Source organism: Phoenix dactylifera, chromosome 2 (assembly GCF_009389715.1).
Source record: "Phoenix dactylifera cultivar Barhee BC4 chromosome 2, palm_55x_up_171113_PBpolish2nd_filt_p, whole genome shotgun sequence".
Classification (NCBI taxonomy): domain Eukaryota; kingdom Viridiplantae; phylum Streptophyta; class Magnoliopsida; order Arecales; family Arecaceae; genus Phoenix; species Phoenix dactylifera.
Window position 1 is genome coordinate 4,139,610 of NC_052393.1, and position 9,862 is coordinate 4,149,471.

At 40.2% G+C, this 9,862-nt stretch overlaps 1 protein-coding gene and 1 long non-coding RNA gene across 2 annotated transcripts; one reads left to right on the top strand and one right to left on the bottom strand.

Annotated features, from left to right (window-relative positions):
- Positions 1 to 2,708: 2,708 nt before the first annotated feature.
- On the bottom strand, positions 2,709 to 4,319 carry LOC120105441. Its single transcript, XR_005507828.1, has 2 exons — positions 4,208 to 4,319; positions 2,709 to 2,913 (listed from the first exon to the last, which is right to left on the bottom strand). It is a non-coding gene; the product is annotated as an uncharacterized LOC120105441 (long non-coding RNA).
- LOC103706210 (ABC transporter B family member 13) lies at positions 3,712 to 9,103 on the top strand. The gene is made up of 7 exons (XM_039117893.1): positions 3,712 to 3,912; positions 4,519 to 4,778; positions 4,878 to 5,191; positions 5,310 to 6,021; positions 6,144 to 6,565; positions 7,253 to 7,494; positions 7,574 to 9,103. Exons 1-7 carry the CDS (start codon positions 3,760 to 3,762, stop codon positions 8,789 to 8,791), a joined length of 3,321 nt encoding a protein of 1,106 aa, XP_038973821.1. The 5' UTR covers positions 3,712 to 3,759; the 3' UTR covers positions 8,792 to 9,103.
- Positions 9,104 to 9,862: the final 759 nt, after the last annotated feature.

The window sequence follows — 9,862 nt, forward strand, 5'->3', positions numbered from 1 at the left end:
TAGCGTAATCTTAGAGATTACCCGCAATTGATGATCTATAAAACTAACCACAAATAATTAGAAAAGAGGCTAGTTGATCATCATTGGGAACATTTGCCACAAAGTCCGATTTCACAAACCGGACTTTAAATTTTCATGCTTCACGTACAAGAAGCCACGTGATAAGTACTTATCTAGTAAAAGAGAGGGTTAGCAAAGTTAACTGTAACTTTTAGCAACATCTACTTACAACAGTTCTTGCAATGTACATCAGAGATGGCATATCCTTTACTAAGAAGCATAAAATACCCAAAGGGTTGCTTCAATCTCAATTTCTATAAGAAAGTTTCAGTTCATAAAAGTTACATCTGCACATACCGTATGTTTGATGTAATGCCATTAAGACGGTTGAGTTGATGCATCCATTGGCAGTTCTTCTGTTGTTTTCGTACAAAAAATGCTTGTATTATTTGTGGCATTTTTTTGTTTATTGATATAGTGCAGTTATAAGAGCTGCATGCACTGCCTGTTAAAGATGTGGGACCAAGTAAGAAATGCCAGCTCACCAATCTTCCAAGACGGAGAAGCAATGTTTTTTCTAAATTTTTTGCATAAATATTTTTTAAAAATTCAAATATATGTAAATATTTTTTTAAAATTTATATTTATTTTCGTACTAACATAAAACACTAATTTTCCATAAATACTTCTGATATAATAGTCCTTCATTAATTAAAAAAACCATATTTATTTTAATTAAAAATAAAATAAAATTTTAAAATAATTTTTTTGTTTTTTTTATCGTGATGATTTTTTTTACACGTATGTCCATTAAAAAAAATTTACTCATTTTAATTTGAACTATTAATTTTTTAACGGTATTAGATAGTATGAGTACATATAAAAAATAAGAATAAAAAAATAGAATAGCAAAATAAATGTTTTACAAAGATATGGTACAGTGGGAACGGAGCTTTGATTCCACCGGAGTGGCCCAGGTTCGAAACGTGCGGACGTCGATTAAATGCAGAAACCGAATGCCCCCCGCCTAGTTTGTCTGGTGGAGTCGCTATCTAGTCTGCTGGTGGTGCTGGTGTGACCTTCTCACACGTAGAGCTTTTCATGGGTGAAAAGAATATGAGTAAAATTTGTTTGCCCGTATTGAATATTTTTCAGCGGGGAGGCGCGAGTGAGGTTCCCCCACCCCCTCTTCCCTCTTCCAAAGCAAAGGGAAAAAAAAAAAAACTAAGAGTAATTGGAACTGTTTGGGTACGAGATCCTCATATAAAGTCGAGTATCTCAAGAAAATCTAAGATGCATTCATGCCCGCCATCATGTCAGGTGACTCAGGTCCGAGCCCAGGACTTTGGTCCATCGGTTTGTTTATTGCGAAGTACCATATCTTCTCTAGCGTGGGGGTAAACCCACAACCCTCTAGAAAATCTAGTACTTGCTCGACAGGCAGTGGGACCCTGACCATCAAGGTGTGACTCCTAAAAAAAAATTGCGCCTCCAGGCCTTAAGCCCTCAAGTCTTTTTCATCGTATCAGCTCATGGCACGTATCCCTACAGCCGGACCTCCGACTCTTTTCGTGGGCCCCACCTAAATTTGACTGCTGTCGACCACGGACACAGCTGCGAGCCCGTGCACAGCCAAACAGCCGATCCTGACCCGAACTGCTACTGCGCCCGAACGGATCCGAGACGGTTGATAAAGCGAGGGAGTTAGTTGGCCAGCTGGAAATGGCAAGCTGTGAGTTGCGTTCATTTAAGCAGACGGACCTACGAGCAGCCCTTCACGAGAGGGGGAGGCGAGATCACAGCTCGCTTCTCTTTTCCCGGCATTATAACGCTTCTTCTGGCCTTCGTCTCCACAGCACCACAATTCTTGTGAGATGGAAGACATGGAGCTTTCCACCTTGTCCTCTGACGAACCCAGGCATCAGAGTGACCCACGAGAGAACTCGGTATCTCGTTCGCAGGCCAATGAGCGGGCTTTCAACCTCTTTTCTTTCGCGGACAGGTTCGATTGCCTCTTGATGATCTTTGGCGGCATTGGAGCGTGTGTCCATGGTGCAGCTCTGCCCATTTTCTTCCTGCTCTTCGGCCGGCTGATCGACTCCTTGGGGTCTCTCTCGGCAGATCCTCAGAGGTTGGCTTCAGAGGTTTCAAAGGTCAGTAGGGCTCGCTGAACCTATCATTTTGACTTTTCATGTTGGTCCATTTCGGTGATGTTGGGTATATCGTTTTGAGACCACATCTGTGGCTGTAAAAAATGTTTCAGGTTTCACTTTGGTTCGGTTTCCTAACTGTTTGATTATATATATTGGCAACGGAATGTGATAGATACCTTGCAAGTTTGAGCAGCCATTGCAGCTCTAATGGTTTGAACAATCTAAGGACAGTAGTTATAATTTTAAAAAACAGCTGTACATTATGGGGATCGCTACAGATGTCAGGATATGTTTCAAGTATATATGGGAGGATATTCTCTCATTTTCCAAGGTTAATTCCATGTTTTAGGGTACTCTATATGGATCTCTTTACTTGTAGATTCAAGAAAGAAGTATTTTCGGGGTAGAATGATGTTTCTAGCTTGTTTTTCATTGCACTCTGATGTGTCACAAATAAAAGAGCACTAGATATTTTTCAGGAAGAAAGGGAAAAGAAAAAGAGCACCAGACAGTAGAACATTCAGTTTCAACCATCACTTATACTCCTGATTCAGATTGTCCCCACAACTCAATACTAAATATAATTAAAGTAATTTACATACTCTGTCATTAAATCCATACCTGAAAACATTCTTTTCCTCATTATATTCTTCATGCTCTGAGCTTGCAAGAACATCTGAATTTTTCTTTAATTGCAGCATGCGTTGCAGTTGGTGTATGTAGGACTTCTGGTCATGGCATCGGCATGGATAGGTACATCCTGGAAGTTTCAAGCTCACTGATGTTAATAAATGCAGATAATGTTACTGTAATTTCTGAACTATCTCATCCTTATTGATTCATCACCAGAGGGCTTTTTTCGGAAAAAAAAAAACATTATAGGCATAATTGACTTCAACTGATTTCAGAATCTGCACATTAAACATATACATCGGTGCTATTTGCTCCGCATGGATTCTGAGAGGAACTTGTTTTCATGTGTATCAATCTCAATCGTTTGGGTAAAATAACTGTCAGCATTCTTAAATCAAATGACATCTCATAAATATACATGCAGGGGTAGCATTTTGGGCAGAAACTGGAGAAAGACAAACAGCTCGTTTGAGAGTTAAGTACATTCATTCAGTTTTAAAACAAGACACGAGCTTTTTTGATACAGTTGCCACAAATGAGAACATTCTTCAGCGTATCTCAAGTGATGCAATCCTTGTGCAAGATGCCATAGCTGACAAGGTAAACGCATCAAAAAATTTATATATTGGTTCCTAAACTACTTCAAGGCACTATTTATATATGCTTAATCTGATGTCTTGGAAATCTACAAAACAAGAATCAAGAAACTTAATATTGACGCAGGTGTTTCAGATGATAGACATTATGTTAGAGTCAAGTTTTAGAGTCAAAAGAAAGCACTGCTGCAATGATGCATCCTATTAATGCAAACGCCCTAGCTGAGGCTATAGAATTTGGCTTGATTTCAGATCTCTTGTCAAGGAGTTCGATAATTTGCGTAATATCAATGAAGAAACTAAATTTTTTTTCCTTGTATTTTATGCAGTTAGGCCACTCTTTACGGTACCTTTCCCAATTTTTCATTGGATTTATCATGGGATTTTCATCAGTATGGCAGCTTACATTACTCACTCTAGCAATTGTTCCATTAGTGGTCATTGCTGGTGGCACATATACCATAATAATGTCCAGTTTGTCAAGGAAGGGTGAGGCTGCGTATGCTGAAGCAGGGAAAGTTGCAGAAGAGGTAGCTGTTTTCAACCTCGTGTTCTTGTAAATTTATTTGTTACTGCATCTATGTCAACTGTTTCTATGCAACACAAAACATCTTTAAAATGTTGTGAAGTAGATTCCATCTGGCAACAGAATGTTTATGCTAGATAAGTCCATGCATAATTATAAAAATTTCGATGATAATATACAAAATCATTCAAATAAGTAATTAAACTGCTACCGACAAGAAAATCGTTTGCACAGTTTCTATTTTGACAAGGCCATGGAGGTAAACTGAAGCCTATAGTTCAAGAAAAAGACAATGCTACCTTATCAAAGCCGCGTAGATTTTGGTTGATGAAGTAGCTTTCATTTATTCTCCTGTTAATAAAAGCAACAGTCCAAGACATGTTCTGTTTCCCTGCAAAGAAAGTATAAAAGCCTGGGAATGGTAATCTGTCTATTGATGTGTGACATTCTTCTACAAGGACTAAGCTTAAGATGCAGAGATTCCAAATTCCACCACACTGAGTTTAGGCAGCCAGATTGTTTTTCCATGGGCTCTTGAGCTGACATTATCAACACAAAGTTTATTTCACTTATAAGGCTTAGTGCAACTTCTAACCTTGTCCTGGATCAGGTGATCTCACACATCCACACTGTGTGCTCATATGTTGGGGAAGAGAGAGCAATTGAAGCTTACTCAAGGTCACTTAAAACTTCCCTGAAGTTTGGTAAGAAAAGTGGGCTTGCGAAAGGACTGGGGTTGGGGTGCACATATGGCTTATTATTCTGCTCATGGGCATTACTTCTTTGGTATGCTGGAATCCTAGTTACCCATGGAGTAACCAATGGTGGTAAAGCATTCACAACAATACTAAATGTTGTCTTCAGTGGCTTGTAAGCTCTACTCAATAAATTAAAAAAAAAAAGAAAAGAAAAATTTTGTGGTTATTTCTCTTTGTTCTGCCTGTTGAAAGGATAGTTTCTGTTGTGTAGTGCTCTTGGACAAGCAGCTCCAAACCTCAGCTCTTTTGCAAAAGGTCAGGCTGCAGCTAAGAACATTCTCAGCATAATAGCAAAGGTTCCAGAATATTCAGGAACATCAGAGAATGGATTAGTCTTACCAGAAATTGCTGGCCAAATTGAGTTCCGTCAAGTATCCTTTAACTATCCCTCGCGGAAGGACATGGTATTCAATGATCTAAGTTTTTCAATTAGTGCTAGTAAAACCATTGCAATAGTGGGCCAAAGTGGATCAGGAAAGAGCACTATCATTTCTATCATTGAAAGATTCTATGAGCCAACATCAGGTGCACATCTATTGCTAATCTGCTATTAGAAAATTATGAAAGGAGCATGTTAAAGACATTGTACAAACAGAACTAAAACGCCATACAAAAGCTTATTTTATATTGGAATACTTGCTAGGTAAAGTGCTGTTGGATGGCCATGATATAAAGAACCTCCAACTGAAGTGGCTAAGGAACCAGATGGGACTTGTCAGTCAGGAACCAGCATTGTTTTCTACTTCTATTGCTGAAAATATTATATATGGAAGAAAAGAGGCAGACATGGAAGACATTGAAGAGGCTGCAAAAGTTGCAAATGCTCATTCTTTCATACAAGATTTACCTGATGGCTACTTAACTAAGGTTAGTGCTGCATCTGAGACCATCTCCGCAATATGCCTCGAGTCGTTATATATTAATAAACAACTGATGCTCTCTCTCTCTCTCTCCCTGCCTCCCTCCCTCCTCCAATTTAAGGTGGGAATGGGGGGAATGCAGCTTTCTGGAGGACAGAAGCAGCGAATTGCCATTGCCAGGGCATTACTAAGAAATCCTAAAATTCTGCTGCTGGATGAAGCCACGAGCGCTCTGGATGCAGAATCTGAATGCCTAGTTCAGCATGCATTGGAGAAAGTAATGTTCAACAGGACAACAGTCATAGTTGCACACAGGTTATCTACAATCAGCAATGCTGATACTATTATGGTGTTAAAAAATGGCAAAATTGCTGAATGTGGGACACATATGGAACTAATATCCAAGGGACAGAATGGAGAGTATGCCATGCTGGTCGGTACTCAGGCACCGGTAAATAACAAAGAGAGGCACCCGGATTATAGTAAGGATTCAGCGTAAGAGCATTTGGATTTACATTTTTAAATTTCATGATATTTTTTGAGGGAAAAACATGATAAATCATGGTCTCATGGTTGCTGATATCCGACTAACTCCAAGTTGGAATTGTTTTCTTCAGGGTTTCTTGTGGAACATCACCTAATGTTCCTGAAAATGAACTAAAGTATGAGAAAGAGAATTCCGTGATCATAAGAGATCAGGAGAGCCAAGAATCTTGTTGTCCACCTAGGTCAGCATCAATACCATCAATTTGGACAGTGTTTAAACTAAATAAATCAGAGTGGTCATTTGCAATACTGGGATCAGTTGGTGCAACATTAGCAGGTGTAGAAGGTCCTCTGTTTGCTCTAGGGATCACACATGTCCTGACTGCATTTTATTCGCATGATAAGATACAGATCAAGCATGAGATTAAGATGGTTTCTCTCATTTTCATCGGAGCAGCAATTATAACTGTACCCGTATATCTCTTGCAACATTACTTCTACACATTAATGGGAGAGAAGCTTACCACTCGTGTTCGCCTCCTTATGTTCTCAGGTTTTAATCACTGTTTTCCTTAATAGACTCCAATTTTCCAGTATATCACTTCTACAAAAGAAAAGGAAAAAAGTTATCAGATATTATAAGTAGTAGTATACTCACATCCATATATGCACAAAATAACTTATGTATATTACATCACATGCATACGATGAATGGGTAGTTTACATGGTACTGTGCTTGAGGTAGCAATTATTTCAGAACAATCTGTTTCAAAATCTGTTCATGCAAATATATACTAAAGGACCTAAAATTCCGTTTCAACAACCATGATTATATAAGTCATGCCTGTTAATTGATCAATAAGAGAGTATTGTTTATTAACACTAGGACATAACTAGGAAACTTAAGGCATAAGATGTATATGGATTTGTTATAGAAGGTAAGGTACATGTATATGCCTGCTGTCCCCAACAACAGACGGGCACACAAACACACACACAGAGAGAGAGAGAGAGATGAAGATATTTTGACCACATAACAACATATCAGCAAGTACAGGCTCTGAAATGATCAATAAAATGCCAGAATATACTTAATTTTCATAAGAATATAGTTATGAAGTTTTCATGCAAAGTAAATTATTAAGCAACTATTCAGATGACTTTAGTTTTATCTTCATACTCATATTTAGTCATACTCATAATTAGCCTAACCATGCGTATTGCTTGTGTTAATAAGCAGCCATCCTTGACAATGAGATTGGGTGGTTTGAATTGGATGAAAACAGCAGTGGATCATTGACATCAAGCTTAGCGGTCGATGCAACAGTGCTGCGAAGTGCACTTGCCGAACGGATGTCAACCATGGTTCAGAACATCTCACTTACTGTAACAGCATTTATTATAGCATTTCTGCTCAGTTGGCGCATGGCACTGGTTGTTGTTGCAACCTTTCCTCTTCTCATCAGTGCTTCAATAGCCGAGGTATGCCAAAAAATTTATCACAAGGGCGTAAGCAGGCAATTCACTTATCATGTCAATTAATGGTCTTTAACTTGTGCAGCATCTATTTCTTAAGGGATTTGGAGGAAATTATACTTGTGCCTACTCTCGAGCAAATTCTGTGGCCCAAGAAGCCATCACAAACAACCGAACAGTGGCAGCTTTCGGTGCAGAAGATCAGGTCTTATCCAACTTCACTCATGAATTACACCAGCCAAACAGGCAAGCTCGCCTACGTGGGCATATATCAGGAGTAGGCTATGGTTTGTCCCAGCTCTTTGCATTTTGCTCATATGCACTTGGCCTTTGGTACGCATCGCAGCTTCTTAAGCATGGAACTTCAGATTTCAGTGATATTATGAAGTCCTTCATGGTGCTGATAATCACCGCACTTGGAGTAGCAGAAGCACTAGCTCTAACCCCTGACATTGTAAAGGGATCACAAGCTCTTGGCTCGGTCTTTTCTCTACTTGAAAGGAAAACTGCCATAAACCCCGACGACCCAAAATCAGAAAAGGTGGTAGAAGTCAAGGGGGACATAGAATTCAGGAATGTTACCTTTAGGTACCCCACCAGGCCCGATGTCACTGTTTTGAAGGACTTGAACTTACATGTGGCAGCAGGAAGAAGCCTCGCAATAGTGGGAAGAAGTGGCTCAGGAAAGAGCTCTCTGCTTGCACTGATAATGAGATTTTACGACCCCAGCAGCGGGGAAATTCTGATAGATGGCAAGGATATTAGAGGTTTAAATTTGAGATCCTTGAGACAAAGAATTGGCTTTGTTCAGCAGGAGCCAGCACTCTTCTCCACCACGGTTTCTGAAAACATCGCATATGGGAAGGAAGGCGCTTCAGAAATTGAGATAATGAGGGCTTCTAAAGCTGCAAATGCTCATGGTTTTATCAGTCGACTTGCTCAAGGATACGACACTCATGTTGGCGAGCGGGGTACACAACTATCAGGAGGTCAAAGACAGAGAGTGGCGATTGCCCGAGCGATTTTAAAAGATCCATCAATTCTTCTTCTAGATGAGGCTACTAGCGCATTGGATACAGCCTCTGAGAGACAAGTTCAGGAGGCTCTGTATAGGCTAATGGAAGGTCGAACAACTGTCATAGTTGCCCACAGGTTTTCAACTATTCAATATGCGAACATGATTGTGGTGCTTCAAGATGGCAGAGTGCAGGAAACTGGCACGCATGAGGATTTAATCAGCTGGCCTGGAAGTGTGTATGGTCAGCTAGTTCGACTACAACGGACTGGTGCATTTCTCAACTAACAAGGTTGTCTCCAACCGGTATAAATGATGGTTTCAACTTCTAGTTAAGAGTGCTGATGCAGAACTGGAGTACAAGTAACGGTAGTCTTTTCTATGTTGGTGAACTACTTCATATTCTCGAAATCCTTTTAAACAGTGTGAGAAACTTAATGCCGATATCGAAATCCTCCTATGCATGCTTTTGAAGGGATCATAAATTTTGAAGGGCTCATACCATAATCTATGTGTGCATCATAAAACTACCTCCAAGGGGCAAATTCGTGATCCCACAGGAGGCCTGTAACAAACACTCAAAAAGGGATGCTGCTCTTGTGTTTCAGCTTAAATTGGATTTAGATAACAATAAACTATCAAGTAGTTTCTTTTGATTTATTGAAGATGGTTCTATTAACACTTTGCTTGGCATCTTTTCTAGGTAGAACCCATGGATTGGCTGAAAATAGTGGTCTTCCTTCCCCCTTCCTCTCATAGGTAACTTCAAGGAGCTCCTGTTAATTCCTTAAATTCTTCCTCTCATTGGTAACTTTAAGAAGCTCCCATCAATTCCTTGAATTTAGATTGAACCAAGAGAAGGCCAAGTTCCTGAACAAGATTAATATCATGACTTGGGTGAGCTCAGTAGATTTGTGGCCTATGGAGTGTCAAACTGAATCTACGACAATTCAAAACCATACAATTAGTTTATTTAAGTCAAAATATGGACGTGAAAGATTGTGGACTGAAAGATCTCTCAGAAATTAGAACAAAATTTCTTTGCCTGTGATGCAGGATTTGCACCCTGTCACCAGCAGAGTCCCCACCGATCCGAGCAGCGGAAGAAAAAGTGTCCCTCAGAAGGTATTGTCCGCTTTGGGTCCGATTCGGGGGTCGAGCGTACCCGGAGCCCTCCTCACGGCGCCTCACGGTTTTGCCCCACAAAAGGCGCCTCCTAAGGGAAGGGTTATTGAGCCCCCCATTATATGGCACAGACCTTCCCGCTACACGGTCGATATGGGACTAAATTCGGGGAACCCCCCGTAACACAGCCCCCCCGGTGGGGAGGTCCTGTGCCCGAGTCGGCTCCTTACTGGA

Excerpts from the sequence above, each read along its gene's own strand:
- LOC103706210 (XM_039117893.1), top strand. The coding sequence starts at position 3,760 with ATGGGATTTTCATCAGTATGGCAGCTTACATTACTCACTCTAGCAATT. Across the intron at positions 3,913-4,518 it reads CAGGGAAAGTTGCAGAAGAG|GTGATCTCACACATCCACAC; the intron begins GTAGCTGTTTTC and ends GTCCTGGATCAG. Across the intron at positions 7,495-7,573 it reads TCAGTGCTTCAATAGCCGAG|CATCTATTTCTTAAGGGATT; the intron begins GTATGCCAAAAA and ends TAACTTGTGCAG.